Genomic DNA, 25,099 nt, shown 5'->3' with positions numbered 1-25,099 from the left:
CCCTTCCTATTCATATACACACCCAGATGCCCTTTAAATGCTGTAATTGCACCAGCCTCCATCACTTCCTCTGGCAGCTCATTCTACACACGCACCACTGTCTGCATGAAAACGTTGCCCTTAGCTCCCTTTTATATCTTTCCCCTCTCACCCTGAACTTATGCCCTCTAGCTCTGGACTCCTCCACCCCAGGAAAAACACCTTGTCTATTTATCATATCCATGCCCTTCATGATTTTATAAACCTCTGTAAAGTGACCCCTCAGCTTTCAACACTCCAGGGAAAACAGCCCAGCTAATTCAGCCTCTTCCTGTAGCTCAAATCCTCCAACCGGGCAAAATCCTTGCAAATCTTTTCTGAACCCTTTCAAGTTTTACAAAATCCTTCCAATAGGGTAGTCATTGGCCTTGCTGGATTTTCTTGCTTTTTGTGTACACAACATACCTGAGCAATTTTCCACATTAATTTTTTGAAAAAACCAAAGAACTGCAGATGCTGAAAATCAGAGGCAGTAGAGTTAACGTTTCTCTCTCTCCACAGATGCTACAAGACCTGCTAAGTTTTTCCAGGTATTTCTGTTTTTGCCTCCATCATAAGTAAAGTGGGACTATCAACAGTGCTATCAAACAATGTTTGCAAAGGAGTAACTTGCTCATTGGTGCTTGGTTTCAATTCTGCCAGGACCACTCAGCACCTGACCTTGTTTCAGATTTTGACCAAACATGAACAATGAAGCTAAACTGGAGGTGACACTGCCCCAGAGCAGAGTTAATGTTTTGGGTCAAGTGGCCCTTCTTCAGAACTATTTGTAGCTTGGAAAAGATTGGTATGTATGCTGACAGTGGGGTGAGGGAAGTGGGGGAAGCGGGGGTGTGGTGAAGGTGCAAAGAATAGGTGGAAATGAAGCCCAAACAGAGAAAAAAGCAAACAGGCAAACAAAGGAATGGGTAAAGGTCAGCAGGGAAAATAAATAGCTGCTAATGGAGACAATTAGTGATTGACAATGGGTTGTTTATAGGAGCAGTGCATGTGATGACAAGGCCTGGTGTGTGGGGTTTGGGGTAAGGACATGGGAGAAGGTGCTCAGGCCCTAATATTATTGAACTCAATATGGAGTTCCGAAGGCTGCAGGATTCCCAAGCAGAAAATGAGACGCTCTTCTTCCAGCTAGCGCTGAGCTTTGTTGGGGCACTGCAGGAAGCCTGAAAAAAGGGATGTTGTTCTGTCTCCTTCTAAACTGACTGTACTCCATGCTCTCAGAACTAACCCTGACTTTGTAATCAAGCCTGTCAACAAAGATGGTGCTGTTGGTGTCTGGCACACTCACTTCCACATTGCGGAGGCTGAGCATCAGCTCTCAGACACTTCCTCCTATCTCCTCGGACCATGACCAGATTATTGAACACCAGGCTATTATGTCCACAACGGTTACTAACCTTATTTCATGTGGTGATCTCCCTCCACTGCCTCAAACTCAGTCTCCCAACCCTATACAGGCCACTTCCACCTTCTTCCCAAAATCCATAAACTGATCTCCCAGGGCAGACCCATTAGTTCTGGCTGCTCCTGCCCCACAGAACTCATCTTTTCCTACCTCAACTTGTTTATTTCCTTTCCTTGCCCAGTCCTTTCCAACATACATCTACAATTCTTCTGATGCTTTATGTCAGTTTTAGAATTTCCAGTTTGTGGGCTCCAGCCGTCTCCTCTTCCCACGGAGATGTTATCCCTTTACACATCCATTCTCCAATAGAATCATCTCTACTTTGTCCTGGAAAAAAGCCTTGAATTGACCCCATCTACCACGACCACTCTCCTCCCCATGGCCTGCTCACTCTCACTTCAAATAATTCCTCCTTGAAGTCCTCGCACTTTCTTCAGATCAAAAATGTAGCCGTGAGTACCCACATGAGCCTCAGTTATGCTTGTCTCTTTGTGGTGTACATGGAACATTCCTTGTTCCAATCCTACTTTGGACCCCACGCACAACTCTTCCTCCAGCACATTGATGACATCAACAGTGCTGCTTCCCTCTCTCATAAAGTCATAGCCATACAACATGGAAATAGACCCTTAGATCTAACTTGTCCATGCCAATCAAAATTCCCAAAATGAACTCATCCTATTTGCCTCTGTTTGCTCCATATCTTTTCTATTCATGTACCTGCCCAAATTTCTTTTAAATTCTATAAAGCAACCTGCATCTACCACTTCCTCTGGCAGTTCATTCCATATACAAACCACCCTCTGTGTGAAAAAGTTGTCCCTCAGGTCCCTTTTAAATATTTCTCCTTTCACCTTAAAATTATGCCCTCTAGTTTTGAACTCCCTATCCTAGGGAAAAGACCTTTGCTATGGAAATAGTCGATGCAGATACAGTTACAACATTTAAAAGACCTTTGGACAAGTACATGAATAGGACAGGTTCAGAGGGATGTGGGACAAATGCAGGTCAGTGGGACTAGTTTAGTTTTGGAAACTTGGTTGGCATTGACAAATTGGATCAAAGGATCTGTTTCCATAGTGTATGACTCTCTAACTCTATAGAGGCATGACAGCAGGTGACCAGAGTTGGGAACTCAACTTTAAGGGTATTCAATATTTAACATCAACAAGGGAAAGGTGATGGAGTTGTATTGCTGTTTGAAGAGGAAATTAATGCAATTGTTTGGAAGGATATTGGTTCTGATGATACCGATTCTGTATGGATAGACCTGAGAAACACCAAAAAACTTTATAGGTGCTTGTATATGGACCCCTAAACTACAGGAGTAATATTGGGAATGGCATTAAATAGGAACATGGAGATGCTCAAATAAAGGCAATCTGTAATTATGGGTGACTTTAATCTGTGTATAAATTGGGAAACGAGGGAAGAGATTGCTGCACCTTTGGTGATGATCCTTGCATCCTCGCTGTCCACTGGAGTAGTACCATATGATTGGAGAGTGACAAAAGTTATTCCCCAGGGAATAGGGGTAACCCTGGGAATTACAGACCAGTCAGTCTTACATTGGTGGTGAGCAAATTATTCTGAGAGACAGAGTTGTAATAGATGTAAAGTATTCAGCCTGGAGCTCAGTGACCAGTGGTGTTTCGCAGGGATCAGATCTGGGACCTCTGCTCTTTGTGATTTTTATAAATAGCTTGGATGAGGAAGTGAAGGATGGGTTAGTAAGTTTGCCGATGACACAGAGGTTGGTGGAGTTATGGATACTGTAGGCTGTTGTAGGTTGCAACAGGACATTGTCATGATGCAGAGCTGGACTGAAAAGTGGCAGATGGAGTTCAACCTGGAAAAGTGTGAAGTGATTCACTTTAGAAGGTCAAATTTTAATGCAGATGATAGGGTAAAGGCAGGATTCTTGTCAGTGTGGAGGAACAGAGGGATCTTCGGATCACAAGTTGATAAGGTTGTTAAGGAGGCTTATGGTGTGTTGGCTTTCATTAGCAGGGGGATTGAGCTTACGAGCCGTGATGTTATGCTGCAGTTCTACAAAGCTGTGGTCAGACCACACTTGGAATATTGTGTTCAGTTCTGGTCGCCTCGTTATCAGAAGAATGTGGAAGTTTTCAAGAGGGTGCAGAGGAGATTTACCAGGATGCCGCCTGGATTGGAGGGCTTGTCTTATGACAAGCAGCATGATGGCTCAGTGGTTAGCACTCACAGCACCAGGGGCCCGGGTTCAGTTCCAGCCTCAGGTGACTGCACATTCTCCCATGTCTGCGTGGGTTTCCTCCCACAATCCAAAGATGTGCAGGTTAGGTGAATTGGCCACGCTAAATTGCCCCTAGTGTTCAGGAATTTGTAGGGTAGGTGCATTTGTAAGGGCTAACGTAGAGTAGTAGGGGAATGGGTCTGGGTGAGATACTGTTCGGAGGGTCGGTGTGGACTTGCTGGGCCAAATGGCCTGTTTCCACACTGTAGAGAATCTAATTCTAAGAAAATTTGAGGGAGCTAGGGCTTTTCTCATTGGAGTGAAGAAGGATTAGAGGTGACTTGATAGAGGTGTACAAGATGATAAGAGGCATAAATAGAGTGGATAGCCAGAGACCTTTTCCCAGGGTGGAAATGTCTATCATAAGGGGGCATAATTTTAAGAAGTTGGAGTCAGGTTTAAGGGGGATGTCAGAGGTAGGTTCTTTATGCAGAGAGTGGTGGGTGCTTGGAATGCACTGCCAGCTTTGGTAGTAGAGTCAGATACAAGACAGACATTTAAGTGACTCTTGGATAGGCACATGGATGATAGTAAAATGAAGGCTATGTAGGCTAGTTTGATCTTAGAGTAGGATAAAAGGTCAGCACAATATTGAGGGCCTAAGGGACTGTACTATTCTATGTTCTAAGTCAAATTAGTAACAATACTGTAGAGAAGGAATTCCTGGAGTGTATCTAAGATGTCTGCAGTTTTGGTCCTAATCTGAGGAAGCTTGTTCTTACTATAAAGGGGGTGCACCTAGGATCTACCAGACTGATTACTGGGATGGCAGGACTGATGTAGAAGGAGAGGTTAAAGCGGTTGGGATTATATTCGCTGAAGTTTAAAAAAAGGGGGTTGATTTTATAGAAACATGCAAGTTTTAACAGGACTTAGACAAGGTAGATCAGAAAGCATCCCAATGGCAGTTCAGGTCAAAGTCTCAGGATGGAGGTATAACACTTAAGACTGAGATAAATATAGATTTCTTTACCCAGAGAGTGTGCACCTGTGGAATTCACAACCACAGAAAATAGTCAAGGCAAAAAAGGAGTGATCAAGCACATGACATGAAGCAATTCAAAGGATATGGGGAGAAGTGGGAAGAGGCTATTGAGTTGGATTGTCATCCATGGTCATAATGAATGATGGAGCAAGCTCAAAGGGCTGAGTGGCTGACTCCTGCTCCTATTTCCTAAGTTTCTTTGACACTGCCTAGAACAGTGATTGGATTTTTGGATAAAAGGAAACATTTTAAAGGAATGTAGGAACATAGTGAGTAGGGTTTGTATAAAGGTTTGTAGCTCAGGTGTCAACAGGGGATGAAATGTCTGCAAATCAACTTCCCAGCTCGGTGAATATACACACAACTCTGACACAGTGAGTAAATTTCATAAAAATTCTTGCTCACATGAAGGGTAAATGCTAAAACAGTGGTGTTGCCAATTTACTTGAAATGTCAATTACATATCAATCATAACAATAATTTATAGCAAATCACTTACTGTAAGGGTTTTGCCAGTTTTGTATCATATTGGTGAAAGTTAGGCTTAACAGCAGGAGGTAGTTGCTTGGTGAAAGCTGAAGTTCCTTTTGGCAGCAGTTCTGGTTTATATAGTTTAGGCTTGGCCTGTACCATTTCAGATGGAATTGGTGAAAACACGGGTTTGTTTGCTCGTAATGGAGGATGGCTTGCATTCGATCCTTTGGGCAATGGTGCAGGAGGAGATCCAGCATTACATCCTTTTGTCGAGAGTATTGAAGGAGATGCAGTGCTTGGTTCTTTGTTCATAAATATTGTAGATTCAGCATTAAATCCTTTATTGACAGGGACTGGAGGAGGTGCAGCATTAGATCCTTTGTTCATGGGCACTGGATGAGGTAAAGTGTTAGCTCCTTTGTTCATTGGCAATGGAGGAGGTACAGTGCTAGCTCCCTTATTCATTGGCAATGGAGGAGGTACAGTGCTAGCTCCCTTATTCATTGGTACTGGAGGAGGTACAGTGCTAGCTCCCTTATTCATTGGCAATGGAGGAGGTACAGTGCTAGCTCCCTTACTCATTGGTACTGGAGGAGGTACAGTGTTAGCTCCCTTATTCATTGGCAATGGAGGAGGTACAGTGACAGTTCCTTTGTTCATAGGCACTGGAGGAGGTACAGTGACAGTTCCTTTGTTCATAGGCACTGGAGGAGGTACTGTGCTAAATGCTTTGCTCATGAGTGTGGAAGGAGACCCAGAATTATGTCCTTTGTGGAAGAGTGCAGAAGGCGATACAACATCAAGTGATGTCTCTTTTCCAGCTGTATGTTGTAAATGCTTATTTAACTCCATTGCAAATTTGCTTTTCACTTTGACGTCAGAGTCTGTAGTTTCTGAGTATCTCCTGTGTTGCTCCTTTCCATTTGAAGTGGATTTTAAATGTACATTAGAGGGGTTTGGACAGCCTGGAGAAGCTTTGGGAGACAGACATTTGAACAATGCACTGGTTTCAGTTTTTGTAGAAGAAGGGGAAGGCAAATGGACCTGTGATGAACTTGATACACCTTCTTTAATAACGACCAACTCATGTGACATGCGTCTTTGTGTGGGAGGTGGCAGAGGAGGAAGTGGTTTCTTATTGCTCCTTTCTAGCTGAATTGGAGAATTCAACATAGGGCGAACACCTAAAACATTGGGAAGAGAAAAGTAATATTTCACTTCACCACAACTAAAAATCCATCTGAATTACCTCAGATACAATTTTCAAATTTTTAATAGATGCCACCTATAATCTTTGTCACTTCTCCAACAAGAAATTAACTGATTCAATACATTCTACAACACTCTAGTACTTCTGATTGTTGTGAAAATCTGTGTTCATTGAACCAGTGGAGATTAGAATCCAATGTCACCATTTAGAAGACCAACCCTGGGACAATCTAACAGCTATTATTTGCTATATAATTTGGAGATGCCAGTTTTGGACTGGGGTCGACAAAGTTAAAAATCATACAACACCAGGTTATAACTCAACAGAGTTATTCAGAGGCACTGGCTTTCGAAGGCTAGTACCTCCAAGTAAACCTGTTGGACTATAACCTGCTGTTTTGTGATTTTTAACTTAGCTATATAATAAAATTATTCATACTTCAAAATATAAAGCCATTGCTTAATGCATTTTGGGATATTTTTGAAGTATAGGAAAACATTAGGTCAGATGATCAAAAGCTTGGTCAAAATAGTAGGTTTTCAGGAATGTCTTAAAGGAGAAAAGTGAATCAGAAAGAGGCAAAGAGATGTAGGGAGAATATTCCTGAACTTGGGATCTGTGCAACTGATAGGGGCGGCATGGTGGCTCAGTGGTTAGCACTGTTGCCTCACAGCGCCAGGGTCCCAGGTTCAATTGACTGTCTGTGTGGAGTTTGCACATTCTCCCCGTGTCTGCATGGTTTTCCTCCCACAGTCCAAAGATGTGTAGGTCAGGTGAATTGGCTGTGCTAAATTGCCCGTAGTGTTAGGTAAGGGGTAAATGTAGGGGTATGGGTGGGTTGCGCTTCGGCAGGGTGGTGTGGACTTGTTGGGCCAAAGGGCCTGTTTCCACACTGTAAGTAATCTAATCTAATGAAGGTGTGGCCACCAATGGTGGAGTAATTATATTTGGGAATTCACAAGAGGCCAGAAATAGAAGGATGACAGAGATCTTGGTGGGTTGTGAAGGTGGAGAATATTACAAAGATTGGAAGGGGTGAGGTCGTAGTGGAATTTAACAGCAAGGATGAGAATTTTAAAGCCTGATTTTACTTGACTAGAAGCCAAATAGTGAGTACATGTACAACAGGGGAACAGGACGCACATGCTTGAATCGTAAAATCATACCATATGGAAGAGGCCCTTCGGCCCACTGAGTCTACACCAGCTTGCTTCTATAATTCTAAGGATTCTGAAAAGGTTCCTAATGGCTGAATGGTAGCTTCCATAATTTAAGAAGGGAAGGAGAGTAGAGATCTATAGACTTGTTAGAGTGATGTCAGTACTAAGGAAAATGTTAGAATCTACAGCTCATTCTGCTATAATGCGTGTTTCATCAATGCAAATTAGCTGTAATGCAATTGGCGAATAGAGGATGTTGTTTCTAAAGCACTAGCTTTTAAAACATGCACTACCAACACTTTAAGTGCTATTTTTATTGCACGATTTTTATCTAGCCTGGGGTTTCACAAGAATGCAATCATTGCATTACAGAAGAATGACCTGTGTTATAAAGCGTGTAACAAATGGACATTCGGAAAAAAATAGCAAAATTGGAAAGAGTCAACATAGATTTACAAAAGGGAAATCTTGTTTGACAAGCTTGTTGGAACTTTTTGAGGATGTCACTTGACATGCCAGAGGCCATGAAGAGAAATCCCAAACAATACAATATTCTTTTCTATAATTTTTGGCTTAATTCAGTTTCCTTTAAAAATGAACAAAGTTATTGGGCTCATAAAATGATCATATTTTCAGAAACTTTTGAAGCTGTTCTATTCTGGTGATATTCTAGCTAAAGCTGACACAAAGGCGTTAGACACTAGCTGTCTGCTTCCTGCCAGCTTTGGATAAAGGAGAGCCTCAAAACAATTTATGTTTTCACCAGCTGGGGGAGGCAAAGCTGCACTGCTAGCTTAACAACCTTCCAATTAGTCCACTGAGATGAACCATCAGTACTGAAATACCTGTCTTTGTCACATGACCAGAAACTGAATTGCTGATGTGTACATTTGTGGGGTTCTGAGTTAGTTGCTGCTGATCTATAGGGGGCAAGCAGATCTCCATCTCTGTCTTGGAAGTTGCCGGATGGAAAGTTGACTACACTTTTGCCTGCAAGAAGGATAGCTACTGAGTCCAGCTCACAAAGGAAACTATTATTGGACACTGACCTTCAGAAAGTTATAACTTGTGAATGTTTTTTTTTAAGTGCCTCTGGATTGAACAAAGGTTGTAATATTTAACACATTTCTTTTCCTGTCCTCTTTTAGTTAATTCTCAGAGTGCATGTCTATATGGAAGGAATATCAAAACTATTCCTCTACATTTTAAATGTTTTGTTAGTAAATCTATCCTTGATTTCAGTTTAAAGGATTTTGCTGTAGGCCTATTTTGAAAATTGTAATCTGAAAACCAGGGGAGTTGGGGAAATATCCTACAGCCTACCTCAGTAAGTGACAAAAGTTAAAAAAGGAATAGAGTAAGTCTAACAATACCTTGCTGTTCTGGGCATAATTGTTGATTGTTATTAAAGCCCACCTGGTTCACTAATGTCTTTAGGGAAGGAATCTGCAATCCCTACCTGGTCTGGCCTGTGCGTGACTCTGGGCAAATAGGGATTGGCAATGAATTCGGGCCTAACCAGCAATGTCCACATTTCATAAAGGAGTAAAAATAAAAATACCTTCTGATTCTACAGAGAGTCCATCTGGTCTCAGGTAGTCACCCTCCTCCTCTTCTTCATCTTCCTCCTCATCATCATCCACTGCGTAATCTGAGTAAAACAATTAAAATCTGTAAGAATACATGACACAAAAGAGAAAACGTAGGAATGTGAATTCCTTAAGGTACTGTGAATTCTGTTATGGACTAGGCCAGACCACTCAAAACATTCTTAAGCAGGCAGCCCAGACCGTAACTTTGCAATTTGTATTGGTAAGTGTACAGTGAAAATTACCTGGAGTAAATTAGCTAGATTGATTCAGGTTTTAAAACACAAAGATTTATTTCCAAAATTAAACAAAGAACAGAATAAAGAACCCCCCAGAGAACTCAGTCTATCCACATTAGACTTAATTATGCTGTTCCAAATATACAGAACAGTACCAATAAGCAACCCTCTTAAAGAAAAACAGTGGAAATGGAGCAAATGCTCACAGGTTGAAGTTAGAAGGGCAGAAGGAGAGAGAGAGCCTGTTTCCACCCAGCTGAACTCCTAATGAGTTCTGGACTGAACTGCTCAGCTAGAGAGCTGACTACTCCCCTTTCATTATACAGGTCACTTCAAAAACATGACCACTTTGGCCTGAAGTCTCATCTAGGAGAAAGTGAGGACTGCAGATGCTGGAGATCAGAGCTGAAAAATGTGTTGCTGAAGAAGGGCTTATGCCCGAAACATCGATTCTCCTGCTCTTGGGATGCTGCCTGACCTGCTGCACTTTTCCAGCAACACATTTTTCAGCTTTGAAGTCTCATCTGTTAACACATAAACAAAAGGCCTCTCAATACCCTTTAATTTCCAAACCAAACCAGTCTATTCAGAACTGGGAGCTGTTTACAACCTCTCAGAAAAAAAACCAAGGACACAGTATCCTTGAGAAAAGAAACAGCTTTTCGAAAAACGCGACCAGCTTTATGACAACTCTCATAATACTCTGCAATACTGCTATAAATACTCAATACAGAATATATATTCATCTGGAAGAAAACGAGGACTGCAGACACTGGAGATCAGAGGCGAGAGTGTGGTGCTAGAAAAGTGCAGCCGTTCAGGCAGTATCCTAGGAGCAGGAGAATCAACGTTTCGAGCATAAGTCCTTATGCTCAAAACATTAACTCTCCTGCTCCTCAGATGCTGCCTGACCAGCTGTGCTTTTCCAGCACCACATCTTGACACAGAATATATTCATGCCTATTTACAATCTTGCTATAAGAAGGACCAAAGTAAATCTCGTCTTCCTCCTTACAGCATATAAACTCAGTTCAGTGTATGCTCTATCCAAGAAAGGTCGAGTTTTTGGATGCTGCAAACATTAATATCTAAAGCAGCTCAGGCATAATTCAATTATTGGATGTGAGGAATGTAATGAGTGATGAGATGAAATGAATGACATCAGTAAAGAAACACTTTTGCTCCACAGGTTTTTCTCTGCTATCTTCTCAGCCTTTTACATACATGTACTACCAGATTCTCATCTCTTAACCCTCCATTGAGTATGGGTTATGATCAATTAGTCACAGTGGCAGGTAACCCTTTAGATGTAAAATTAAAAGTTTTAAACTAAAGTCATGTTAAGACATAACTTGAGATATGGAAATGCAATTACTTATAAAGCTTTGTGCATACTTTCCTACATTTATCATGTCCTTTACTCTTGTTCTGTATGATAATAGAGTCATAGAGATGTATAACATGGAAACAGACCCTTCAGTCCAACTCATCCATGCCAATCTGATATCTAAATTAATCTAGTCCATTTGCCAACACTTAGCCCATATCCCTCTAAACTCTTCCTATTCATAAACCTATCCAGATGCCTTTTAAATGTTGTAATTGTACCAGCCTCCACCACTTCCTCTGGCAGCTCATTCCAAATATGCACCACCTCTCTGCGAAAAAGTTGCCCCTTAGGTTCCTTTTAAATCTTTCCCCGTCATCCTAAACCTATGCCCTCTAGTTTTGGACTCCCCTACCCTATGGAAGAGACCTTGTCTATTCACCCTATCCATGCCCCTCATGATTTTATAAACCTCTATAAGGTCACCCTTCAGCTTCTGATGCTGCAGGGAAAATAGCCCCAGTCTATTCAGCCTCTCCCTATAGGTCAAACCCAACAACCCTTAAAACATCCTCAACTCTTTCAAGTTTCACAACATCCTTCCTATAGCAGGGAGACCAGAATTGAAAGTAGTATTCCAAATGTGGCCTAACTAATATTCTGGAGACAGGCAGCATCCAAGAGCAGGAGAGTCAATGTTTCAGGCATAAGCCATCATTCTAAAACATCGAATTCCCGTTGAAGGGCTTATGCCCGAAACGTCAACTCCCTTCTCCTCGGATGCTGCCTGACTGGCTGTGCTTTTCCATTCTGATTCTGATCTCCAGCATCTACAGTCCTCACTTTCTCCTAACTAATGTCCTGTAAAGCCCCAACATGACATCCCAACTCTTAAACTCAATGCTCTGACCAATGAAGTCAGAATTCACACAACACCGGGTTATTGATTAGATTAGATTAGATTCCCTACAGTGTGGAAACAGGCCTTTCAGCCCAACAAGTCCACACCGACCCTCCGAAGAGCAACCCACCCAGACCCACAGGTTCAACAGGTTTATGTCGCAAGCTTTCAGAGCACTGCTCCTTCGTCAGGCAAACTGATGAAGCAGCAGTGCTTCAAATGTTTGTGATTTCAAATAAACCTGTTGAACTATACTCTGGTGTTGTGTGACTTCTGACTTTATTCACCCCAGTCCAACACTGGCACCACCACATCATGGCTGACCAATAAAGACAAAGTAAAAACAATAACTGCAGATGCTGAAAATCAAATACTGGATTAGTGGTGCTGGAAGAGCACAGCAGTTCAGGCAGCATCCAACGAGCAGCGAAATCAACGTTTCGGGCAAAAGCCCTTCCTGATGAAGGGCTTTTGCCCGAAACGTTGATTTCGCTGCTCGTTGGATGCTGCCTGAACTGCTGTGCTCTTCCAGCACCACTAATCCAATAAAGACAAAGGTCAAAGGAGACTATTTCAGAAAATCGTGCATATATCTCAAACAGGGATTTAAAACAAAATGTATTCTTTTATAGGGTATAAGCGTCACTGGCGATAATAATATTTATTATTCTGCGAAGGGTGTTCTCACAGTCACTGTCACAGTGAAGCAGTCTGGGAATAATGTCCATATAGTTGATGGCATAGTGAAGCAGTCTTGGAAGGGAATAAAAATTAATTGCTGGTAAAATGTTAGCAGGGCTGGTAAGGTCACTGGAGAGAAAACAGACTTAATATTTCAGATTGAGTGACCCCTCCATCAGTTATGCTGAGCTTATCCAGCAAATTCTGTTTTTATTTCTGATTTATACCATCCTTGGTTCTGTCAGTCTGGAATGGTGCCCTTGCAGTCAATGTAATGGTGAAGCAGTCTGGGAATGGTGTCCTCACAGTCGGTGTCATGGTGAAACAGTCTGGGAATGGTGTCCTCGCACTCGGTGTCACGGTGCAACAGTCTGGGAATGGTGTCCTCGCACTCGGTGTCACGGTGAAGCAGTCTTGGAATGGTGTCCTCACAGTCGGTGTCATGGTGAAACAGTCTGGGAATGGTGTCCTCGCACTCGGTGTCACGGTGCAACAGTCTGGGAATGGTGTCCTCGCACTCGGTGTCACGGTGAAGCAGTCTTGGAATGGTGTCCTCACAGTCGGTGTCATGGTGAAACAGTCCAGGAATGCTGTTCACGCAGTCCATGTCACAGTGAAGCTGACAAGGTATGGTGTCCCCTCAGTCGGTGTCATAGTGAAGCAGTCTGGGAATGGTGTCCTCAAGTCAGTGTCATGGTGAAAAAGTCTGGGAATGGTGTCCTCGCAGCGCATGTCACGGTGAAGCAGTCTGGGAATGGTGTCCTCAGTCAGTGTCGTGGTGAAGCAGTCTGGGAATGGTGTCCTCACAGTCGGTGTCGTGGTGAAGCAGTCTGGGAATGGTGTCCTCACAGTGCATGTCACGGTGAAGCAGTCTGGGAATGGTGTCCTCACAGTCGGTGTCACGGTGAAGCAGTCTGGGAATGGTGTCCTCACAGTCGGTGTCGTGGTGAAGCAGTCTGGGAATGGTGTCCTCACAGTCGGTTTCACGGTGAAGCAGTCTGGGAAGAGCCTCCTCACAGCGCAGTTTTATAGCAGCTCCAGAGTAGGTTTACGAGAATGATTGCTAGAATTAGGGCTTGTCATATGAAGAGCAGTTCAAGATTCTGGATCTCTACTCAATGAGTTGAGCAGGATCTTGGCGGTTCTCACTGAATAGAATGGATGTGGAGAAAACGTTTCCAGTTGTAGGAGAAACTAGGAACAGAGGGGACAGCCTCAGAGCAAAGGGACAACCCTTTAGAATTGGGATGATGAAGCAATTCTTCAGCCAGAGGGTGGTGCATCTGTGGACCTCATTGCTGCAGAAGACAGTTGAGGCCAAGTAATTTGTCTTTAAGACAAATAAGTTCTTGATTAGTAAGGGGATCAAATATTATGGGGAAGAGAGGAGAATGGGATTGAGAAACTTATGAGCTATGATCAAATGGCACAGCAGTCTTGATGGACTGAATGACCTAATCCTGCCCCTATATCTTACGGTCTGATTGCCTATCCCTAATTGTCTTGAGGAGCTAGTGGTGAGCCACCTTCTTGAACAGCTGCAGTCCACGTGCTGGAGGCAATCTGTTGAGGCAGAGTTCCAGAATTGGAAAGCATAGCCATAAAACTATGTCAATTTATTATCTCTTCTCATAGAGCAATAGGCTCGACAATCCTAGTTGGACATTTCGTCGTATGACATTCCTTCCAATGGTTGCTTGATACACCCATGCTCATTTGGAAAGTGAACAGGCTTGCTTAGTTGATTGCCTGTGAAGGATCATCTAATCAACCTTAATAGTTCTATAATGAATAAGCTTAACTGAGAGAGAGTATAGTAACATGTTCCACTTTTTAACAATATTCATGTTATGTACTAAAACAAATGTTAAAAATGTCATGCCCCTCCATTGAAATGTTTGCAGCAGAGTCCTGAAGATTAGTTGTCAATTCATAGTCTAGGACAATTTTGGAAGGCTGATATTTTAAAGCAGAATATCTTGAAGTAAATATTGGGCCAGGATTTGTGTTTGACTGACCACTTAACTATCAACACTGGGTAAAACTGACGGTAATCACTGCCATCTGTACAATGCAGAAATCCAAAAGATCTTTGTCAACAATACCTTTAGAGGGCACTGACCCAATCTTTATACATAGAATTATCTTTACACATGCATTGTGAACCTCAACTGAGAACACACTATTCTCATTGTTGAAAAGATGAGAATCAATCACAAGTTGCTGAGTTTCTAATAATATGAAACCATGGTTGGTGGCTGAGCAAGTTCTCTGGCTCTGTAAAACTCAGATGGGGAGTTGCATTCCCTTAGAAGAACATTTAAATGTTAATCTTAGAATCATAAATGCTGCAGATCTTTGAATAATTTTGTTTATCAAAAACTTTTTCTCCCATTGATCTATATTTGTGTTCCAATGTTTATTTCTGCACTTGAATGTTTATTTCTGACTTGAAGGTGATTTGTAAAACCTATCTTTTCCTTCCTACTTTGTGAGAACATTTCTATCTGTCTAGTGTATCAGACTTCCCTCGGCCGTTTTTGTTCCCCAGACACCACAGATTTCCTGCAGATGGCGCTAAATTGCACTATTGTCAACACCAGTTTCAATCTGTCGAGTTTACTAAATATTTGCGTGCATCTGTATTTTAGGCCACAACTATTGCTGCCCCTTAATTACTGATTGCAACATGTGGGCCATTCCAGGCAGCAGGCAGAGAGGGAAATATTGGATTTGGCAGGGTTTTGATAGCTGACATTCAGATGTTCTGTTGGATTAACTTCTATAACCAAGTCACTTTTCATCAGGACAGGGATAGAAAGATACACAGCATTCACCTGAGAGCGACAGAAGATGATCATCATTTTGTCATCAAATGCATGCATCAGAGCAATGCTATTGGCACTGGCCTTATGGAATTTGAACCGCGTTGTTGATAATATGTCATTATCCTAACACTAGCTGATGAACTACAAGTCCCATCATTGCCCATAAAACTACAGCAAATATAGCAGGAAAGCAAAATGCTAACCACTCACCTCCAGACTCTGATTCTTTTGCTGTGTATTTTATCTGCACTGGACGCTCTATTGAGCCGTAAAACTTCTCGGCATCAGAATAGTCACTGAAAGGAAGAACACGCAAAGCAAGTCGTTAAAATCCAGCCATTAGATCTAGATCTATGATCTATTCTGTCGCAGCATTTCTGCAGATACTCCATAGCAAGTTCCTCTCAAAATTTGACATTTACACCCCAAATATGAAGATGAACCTAGCTATGAAATTTGAATGTACCTTTTTCAGTCTAAAATATTGCTGTCAATTCACTGTAGGTACATATGCTGTCATTCAAAAAACAAATACAGCAATTAGCAACACAGATAATTAACAAGTAACCAGAAATAATAGGATGAAAAGGCCATTTTAGCTTTTTAAGCCTCCCTTAATTATGTCATGGCTGATGTGCCTCAGGCCTCAAGTCCTTTTTTATGTCAGTTCCTCAAGGTCCTCAATGTCCTGCTACTTCAAAAATCTATCTTCTTAAATACTCTCAGTGATCTAAACTCCACAGGCCTCTCATGTATAGCATTCCAGACTCTCATAGATTCTGAGAGGAGAAATTCCTTTGTCTCTTAATTTTAAATGAATGTCCCCATATTCTATAACTATGTCCCTAGTTTGCAATTTCACAGCTAGTGGAAACAACTTCTCAACATTTATCCTTAGAATCTTGTATGTTTCAATAAGACCATCTCTCATTGGTCTAAATTCTAATGATAAAAGGACTAGCCTGTTCAGCTATTCTTGATAAATCAACCCCTTCATCTCAGAAATCTGCCTAATGAATGTCTTATTTTAATTGCAAAAATATACTTTATTCATAAAAAAATTATACATATACTAAAGCAGTTCTGAAAGCTCTTTGCAATTCAAGGAAAACAAACCTTACATCTGACATTCCCTGCCAATGACATTTCTTACTTATGCAGGACACTATTTACATATATTGATTTGGAGATGCCGGTGTTGGACTGGGTTGTACAAAGTTAAAAATCACACAACACCAGGTTGTAGTCCAACAGGTTTAATTGGAAGCACTAGCTTTTGGAGCGACGCTGATGAAGGAGCGTCATTCCGAAAGCTAGTGTGCTTCCAATTAAACCTGTTGGACTACAACCTGGTGTTGTGTGATTTTTAACTACATATATTGAGGTGGCGAGAAGGTCTGACAACTGAAAAGACCCCCATTGTACTTTGGGAGAAACCACCTCAGATGGTGGTCTGCCCCCACTGTGCCCTCGGTGGCAGCTGCCCCAAGCTTTAGTGCATCCCTCAGCACATAGTCCTGGACTTTAGAATGTGCCAGTCTGCAACACTCAGTTGAGGTAATCTCTTTGCACTGGAAGACCAACAATGCTTTCAGCAGATCAAAGAGCATCTTTCACTAAGTTTATGTTCTTTCAAACACAGTCTTTGTTAGTCTCAGTGTGCATCCAGGATGCAGCCCGCAGAGACCAGAATCCCACGTCTGGAGCTGCTCAGGTCAAACTTTGACAAAAGCCACTAAATCTCTCTTCAGACCTTCTTTACAAAGGCACATTCCAGCTGCTCCCCACAGCCACTTTGATGGCACGCATGTGGACATACATGAAGAACTTGATGGAGAGTGCCCATCTCACCACCGGCCATGCTATGTTTTGGTGCTTGTTGGAAAGTTTTGGTGATAAGGTATTCTGCCAAATGACTTTGGCAGTCTGCTCAGGGAACCAGGAACAGGATCAACCCTCTTCCCCCAGGACCTCGAGGATGTTATGTGTTGACCACTTCCTGACAGAATTGTGGTCAAAGGTGTTATTCTTTCCAAGTTTTTCCACAAAGGATAGGTGATACACAATGGTCCAATCATTTGGAGCATCTGCAGGAACAAAGCTAGGCCCATTGTTTGCAATACCTGCAAACAGGATGGAGAGGGGACCCTCACTTTCCTTTCTCCTCAATGCCTTCAGGAGATATTCACATTGCATCAGGCTTCAGAAGGTCAGATCAAAGTACTGCTTGCTGGGAAAATCCTGCAGATAGACTATATCCGCTGCTTGGAACATACAGCAATCCAGGAGGATCCTCTTCATGAAGAAGATCCAATTTACTAGCATTCCTTCTTTCACCTTCTTCACAATCATCCTGACTGTGTTCCATGCACCCTGACCTGGGGTTCAGTCTCTTGCATTGGTTATAGCTCCAACTGGCTGTATGCTGAATTGACGTTAGGCCGAAGCCAGCATAAAGATCTACCAACAGCAACTCAGCTCAACTGACAATTCTCCAACACCCAATCATGATCTGTTGACCTTACTCCTTGTTCTCCCCTCTCCTCCAACCCTATCTGTGTCTTGTTAAAAAGAGTTGCTGTCAGTACAGCTGATCTATTTTCTATATTAGCACCTACATTTAAAACCATTAGCAGTTATTTTTCGTCTGTATAATCCATCTACCAGCATTCCCTTTGTTCTAAGCATTCCCCATCTGTTTCACTTGCCCCTCCTTACCCTTTATCAACAGAATAAAAACCATCACTTTCCACTGCACTTGAAACATTAACTCTGTTTCTCTCTTCACACATGTGAAGTGTCCTAACCCAACCATTTCCGGTTGTTTCACCAATAATTTTCTCTCCATTGTATGGTCAGATGTGGAGGTGTTTGCTGATAATTGCACCATATTCAGACAAATTACAACTCCTCTGATACTGAAATGGTCTATGTCAGAATGACAAAGCTACCTGGACAATATCCATTGTTGGGCTGACAATTGGCAGGTAATGCTCATGTCACACCATATCAGGCAAAGACCATAACAAGAGAGAATTTAACCATCTCCCCTTGATATTCAATGGTCTTACAATTGATGAATCCGCACCATCAATATCCTGGGGGTTACCATTGATGCAAAATTGAACTGGATTAGCCATCACATGCTGTGCTTACAAGAGCAGATCAGAGGCTAGGAATCCTGCAGCAGGTAACTCACCTCCTGACTCCCAAAGTCTGTCCATCATTTACAAGGTGTAAGTCAGGAAAATGATGAAGCACACTGCCTAGACGAATGTGACTCCAACAACACTCAAGAAGCTCGATAACACTAAGGACAGAGCAGCACATTTGACTGGCACAACATCCAAAAGCATTCTCTCCCTCCACCACCAATACTCAGTAGTGGCAGTGCGTACCATCTACCAGATGCACTGCAGAAATTCACCATGGTTCTTAGACATCACTTTCCAAGCCCACAACCACTTCCCTCTGTAAGGACAAGGGTACTAGCTACATGGCAATACCACCATCTGTAAGTTCCCTACCAAGGCACTTGCCATTATACCTTGAAAAAACATTGCCTTTCCTTTAGTGGCACCAGGTCAAATCCTGGAATTCCTTCCAATGGCATTTGGCTCTACCTTCAGCAAATAGATTGCAGCAGTTCAAGAAGGCAGCTTATAACCACCTGCACAAACCAGTTGGAATCAATAATTATGGAAGCAATAGCAATTGGAATATCGTAATCTAATTAAGCTGAGTCAGCATGGCTTCGTGAAAGGGAGATCACATCTGACTTAAGTAATGAGAGTTTTGTGAGGAAGTCTCAGCCAAAGTGGATACGGGGAACTAGTAGATGTGTTGTATTTGGACTTCCAGAAGGTGTTCCTCAAGGTACCTCACAAAAGGTAAAGTCTGAAGATAAGAGCCCATGGTGTTAGAAGTATTGTATTAGCATGGGTAGAGAATTGGATATGGGCAGGAAACAGTGAGTGAGGATAAGGTGTTCTTTCTCAGATTGATGACCCATAACAGAAATAACTCCACAGATGCCAGTATCCCATCACAATGTCCGAGTTCTCTACATGCCCTTTATTAGTTTTCCTGGTTATTAGCACATCTAGATAAATAGCGATTAGATTAGATTACAGTGTGGAAACAGGCCCTTCGGCCCAACAAGTCCACACCGACTCGCCGAAGCACAACCCACCCATACCCCTACATCTACCCCTTACCTAACACTACGGGCAATTTAGCATGGCCAATTCACCTGACCTGCACAGCTTTGGACTGTGGGAGGAAACCGGAGCAAACCCACCAGAATGTGCAAACTCCACACAGCGACTTTCTCCAGCACTCATAGAGTCATAGAGATGTACAGCATTGAAACAGACCCTTCGGTCCAACCTGTCCATGCCAACCAGATTTCCCAACCCAATCTAGTCCCACCTGCCAGCACCCGGCCCATATCCTTCCAAATCCTTCCTATTCATATACTCATCCAAATGCTGCAATTTGTACCAGCCTCCATCACTTCCTCTGGCAGCTCATTCCATACACATACCATCCTCTGTGTGAAGAAGTTGCCCCTTAGGTCTCTTTTATATCTTTCCCCTCTCACCCTAAACCTACGCCCTCTAGTTTTGGACTCCCCAACCCCAGAAAAAGACTTTGCCTATTTACCCTATCCATGCCCCTCATAATTTTGTAAACGTCTATAAGGTCACACCTCAGCCTCCGGCGCTCCAGGGAAAACAGCCCCATCCTGTTCTTGAGGTTCCCTTACCCATGCTTGGCCTGATATAATGAGACTTTATGGGCTCCATTGTCACAATGTTGAGAACACCTGGGCAACCCCTCATCAATTTCCCCCACAACTGTGTTCTGCTGGGTCTATCCTGCCACTGGAACAGAACATATTCTGGGGTGGTGTCTGGAAGTATGACTTTTGTGATTATAACTGTCAAGCTGTTACGTGATTAGTCTGTGAGACAGCTTTGCCAGTTTTAGCACTTGCCTGCAGATGATAATTAGGAGGGCTTCACAGGCTGACACAGCTGGCTTTGCTATTGTTGATTCATGTGTTTTGACTGGTGCCAAGTGGTTTGTCCAGTTTCATTCCTTTACTTAAAAAACAAAATTAAAAGGAGCTAGAGAAGACAATTTAGTCCCTTGAGGCTGCTCTACCATTTCATATAATCATGGGTGATCTCATCTCAGCCTCAACTCCACTTTCCTACCTCTCTCCATAATCCTTTAACCCATTACTCATTAAAAACCTGTTCATCTCCTTCTTAAATTTACTAAATGTCCCAGCGTGAGTTCACATTGGGATAGTGATTTCAAGCATTCATGACCTTTTTAACAGAGTAATTTCTTGTCATCTGTGTTTTAATCTGCTACCCCTTATCCTAAACTATGATCTCTCATTCTAGAATTCCACTTACGCAGAAACACCCTTTCTATACTTGCTCTATCAAAACCCCTTAGCATCTCTATTAAATCTCCCCTCATTCTTCTAAGCTCCAGACAATATATGTGTAAACTGCACAATCTCTCTTCATAAGGCAAACCCCTCACCTCTGGAATTAATCTATTGAATCTCTTTTGAATTGCCTCTAAGACCTGCAATGCTCCAGGTCTAGTCTCACTAATGCCTTGCACTGGCACAGTAACAGTTGCCTACTTTCACTCTCTACTCTTCTAGCAATGAACACCAAAATTCCATTTGCCTTCCTTATGACCTGCTGAACCTGCATACTAGTTTTCTGTCATCCATGCATGAGGACAAATGGAACCCTCTGCACCAAAACACTCTTATGTTTCTCTCCATTTAGATAACAGACATTTTAGTGATTTGATGCAATTGAGCGGCATGCTAGGCTATTTCAGACAGCAGTTAAAATTGTGCATTGATGTGTATTTGGAGTCACATTTCACCAGACCAGGCAAGGATGGTAGATTTCCTCCGAAAAGGATATGAATAACCAGATGTGTTTTTGTGAGAATGATTTCATGGTCATTATTAGACCTTAAATTCCAGATTTGTTTGGATTTATATTTTGTCTAAAAAGCAATTTGGATGATCCTAAAATCATGAAATGTGCTTTGTACAAGACACAGGCAGTCCCTTATCCTTCTCACTCAAGAAGGCTCGAATTTATCACAATTTGGAAATGCCGGTGTTGGACTGGAGTGTACAAAGTTAAAAATCACACAACACCAGGTTATAGTCCAATAGGTTTATTTGGAAGCACCAGCTCTCAGAGCGCTGCTCCTTCATCAGGTAGCTGTGGACACCACAATCACCTGATGAAGGAGCAGCACTCCGAAAGCTAGTGCTTCCAATTAAACCTGTTGGGATTATAACCTGGTTTTGTGTGATTTTTAACTAATTATCACAACAACTCAAGAACTCAATTTCTTTTGGAATAAAAGTTTTCTTCTTTTTGACTTTTCTCATTTAATGTTTCTTCCTTCTGCCTTTAAGGTATTGCCTCGATGGATACTGTGCAATGGTAACCAGTTCCCTTCATGGTGCTGCACACAAATGGCTCTTCTACAGGCTTGACTATAAGCTTTATTCATCAACAGGTTATTCCTCTCGGTGATATGACAGTATGGGAAAGAACAAGGCTGGAATTATGCCACACAAACCCAGAAACAATGAGGATAACTAAGACATTCCTCAATGTTTCCCAGGCTGAATGACTGAATGTATTAGATATTGAAGACTCACTTATGACAATGAAATAACTGAAAGAAGGCATTAAACAAGAACTAAGTAAATGTTTGTAAAAAAGATAACACAGTACAACCTCGATTATTCAATTTTGGATTATCCGAACAAGATCTCAAGGTCCCATAAAAACAGCATTAAGCAACTCAGCATCCAGTTAAATGACATTATGGTGTGCCTTGCTGGATAACCAAGTAATGTTCGATAAATGGCACTCAAATTACCGCTTGTTTTTAATAGATCAGTTATCTGTTAAACAACATTATGGCGTGTGTTGCCAGATAACCGAGAAATGTTCGGATAACTGGCACTCATAAATTACTGCTTGTTTCTGATCAGATCGATTATCCGAACGATCAATTATTCAAACAAAATACTCCCTGCCCGTCTCGTTCAGATAATCGAGGTTCTACTGTAATTAAGAAGTATGTGTGACTATAGAAAAATTAACTTTTCCTTATTCTATAGTTGAAAGTTTTCAGTGGATACCTCAGATTTCCTTGCATGTCTGTCTTCTCATGATAACGATCAATTTCTTTTCGCAAACCCATCATCCATTTCTGAAAGAAACAGCAATAAGAAATTATCAGACCACGTTTCATCTGTGTCTTTTCAGCATTAATTCACCATGGAAGCTATGGGAACAAAGGATAAGGAAGGCCCCCAAGCCTTCACAGTCGTGATCATTCAGTTGTTGTATTAGATACAATCTGTATTGTCACAATTCTTAAAATTCTCGTACTGTTGATCATTTCATTATTCTAGAGTGAAAACTGGAAACTGTGACCTTTTTTCCAGCTCTTCTCCTATTCCACACTTCCAATCCAAACAAGGGTCTTAATTGGGAAAGAATGAAAAGAAGCTAAGAAACTCCAAATGACCTTTCCTGGAATGTTGAATCTCCAAAATGTGATAGTGCACATCAACATTCTCTTTAACCTACAGCTGCTTATTCATCACACAGCACAGAATAAGACCATCTAGTCAATTGCAAGCATGCTGTTTGAGAGAATGGCTGATTTCCTTTCATATGGAAAGAAATATTGCAGTCAAGCACATTCCCGTTCCCAACTGTCATCTTCATGCATTTGTACTTCCAGTGGGGTTTCTGATTAGATTCACAAGTCACAATGGTCAGGAGCAGGAACTTTATCCAGTCTCAACCACCTTCTTTTGTTTTAAATTATTGGACACTAACTAACCACAGAATCACAAAAGTTTGGAACAGTTCACCCAGCAAAAGGATTAAAGAGAAAATAATCAAAAGAATCCATCAACAAAGGAGCTGAATTCTTAAAAGATCCACCTTAACAGGAAATTTATATGATATTTTGAATTTGATTTTTCATTTCTGATTCGTTCAAGAAGTTTAGTTAGCCCTCATCCATCCTTAATTCCAAGTATTTTCTCTTTGTGACTTAAGTATTAATACAATCAATGACTATGAAGCACTGTACATATCAGAGAAAACTCTGTTCTCTATCTTACAAAGGAAGTACTCTATGCTAAGATAAGGGCAGAAGTTCAGTGGGGTCAGGAAGACCCCGCGGAGCGTTTTAAGATGATGGTTGATACTTGGATTCATAAAACCCACTCCCATTGCCAGTGAAAATCATTTTCCCTGATTGGAGAAAGGAAATAAAGTTTAGGGATGGGGAGGATGCACAGAGGAACAAGTCTCAAGACTTATCCATTTAAAATTGGTTCAAAATTGAAATATGGCACATTTTGGCGGATACAAGAGCCTTATATGGGAGTCATAAATTGATGGAGTAGATGTAAACACTCTGAAAGGCAAATATGGTTTGTTTGATTGTCATGACCTGAGATTTTTCAAGTCCTCTGGTCTTTAACCTTAAAATAAGATAGCAACTGTCACCAAAAGAAAGAGAGAAAAAAAATCTTACTGGACTGCTTTAATTGATAGGTGTAAGTTAGAGAAAATGTTAGCATCTATTTGTGCAGCATCAACACAGCTGTGTTGAGGAGTCAGTTGGGATTTAAAAGCTCTGAAATTCTTTTTTGGTTCAAGAATTGTTTCACTATAAAGTTTATAAGATTTAGTGCCATATTATATTGTTAGAATCTTTTTTTTGTCTCCACATGACACCTGAAGTACGATGATGGAGGCATGGGGGGAGTTGAAGGAAGGGGTGAGAATTTTGAGGAAGGGTCACTGGACCCAAAACATTAACTCTGGCTTTGTTTCCACAGATGCTTCAGATCTACTGAGTTACTCCAGGTATTTCTGTTTTTGTTTCAAACCTTCCAATTAGTCTGCCTTGGCGCTAATCTACTCCCAGTACTATCTATATTGTACTTAAGTGGTTAGCTTGAGACCCCAATGAAATTAGGGGAAAATGAGGACTGCAGATGCTTGTGACCAAAGTCAAAAAGGGTGGCGGTGGAAATTACAGTCGGTTAGGCAGCATCCGAGGAGCAGGAGAGTCAATGTTTCAATCATAAGCTCTTCAGGAGGAATGTGGGAGGGCCCCAAGGGGCTGATAGATACATGGGAGGAGGGTGGGGCTGGGAGGAAGTTAGCTGGCAATGTGATAGGTAGGTAAGGTGAAAGCGATGGTGATAGGTCGGAGTGGAGGGTGGAACAGATAGGTGGAAAGGAAGATGGACAGGTAGGATAGTTCAAGAGGACGGTACCGAGTTGGAGGGTTGGACCTGGGATAAAGATGGATGGACAGGAGATGTGGAAACTGGTGAAACTGACATTGATCCCATGTACTTGGAGGGTCCCAAGGCAGAAAGTGAAGCGTTTTTCCTCCAGGCTTCAGGTGGCTAAAATTTGGCGGTAGATGAGGCCCAGGACTTGTATGTTCTTGGCAGAGTGGGAGGGGGAGTTGGAGTGTTCAGCCACGGGCTGGTGGGGTTGTTTAGTGCGTGTGTCCCGGAGATGTTTTCTGAAATGTTCCACAAGTTGGCATCCTGTCTCCCTAATGTGGAGGAGACCACATCGAGAGCAACAGACACAGCAGATGGCATGTGTGGCTGAACACTTCAACTCCCTTTCCCACTCAACCAAGGACATACAAGTCCTGGGCCTCCTCTGCTGGCAAATTCTAGCCACCTGATGCTTGGAGGAAGAATACTTCATCTTCCGCCTTGGGACCCTCCAATCACACAGGATCAATGTCGATTTCACCAGTTTCCTCATTTCCCCTCCCCTCACCTTATCCCAGATCCAACCATCCAACTCGGAACCACCCTCTTGAAGTGTCCTACCTGTCCATCTTCCTTCCCACCTATCTGC

General features: G+C 42.1%; 1 protein-coding gene across 2 annotated transcripts in view; it reads right to left on the bottom strand.

The window, feature by feature from the left end:
• Window positions 1–25,099, bottom strand: part of LOC140494599 (SH3 domain-binding protein 2-like) — a 140,213-nt gene that overhangs the window by 18,504 nt on the left and 96,610 nt on the right. For both annotated transcript variants that reach the window (XM_072593961.1, XM_072593952.1), the window contains 4 exons: window positions 22,324–22,394; window positions 15,324–15,409; window positions 9,110–9,199; window positions 5,204–6,362 (listed from right to left, as the gene is read on the bottom strand). In XM_072593961.1, coding sequence (XP_072450062.1) covers window positions 5,204–6,362; window positions 9,110–9,199; window positions 15,324–15,409; window positions 22,324–22,394 — 1,406 coding nt within the window. The remainder of the gene's footprint in view (window positions 1–5,203; window positions 6,363–9,109; window positions 9,200–15,323; window positions 15,410–22,323; window positions 22,395–25,099) is intronic.

The sequence above is a fragment of the Chiloscyllium punctatum genome, chromosome 2, assembly GCF_047496795.1.
Source record: "Chiloscyllium punctatum isolate Juve2018m chromosome 2, sChiPun1.3, whole genome shotgun sequence".
Lineage (NCBI taxonomy): Eukaryota > Metazoa > Chordata > Chondrichthyes > Orectolobiformes > Hemiscylliidae > Chiloscyllium > Chiloscyllium punctatum.
This window is presented reverse-complemented; position numbering and strand designations above follow the sequence as displayed.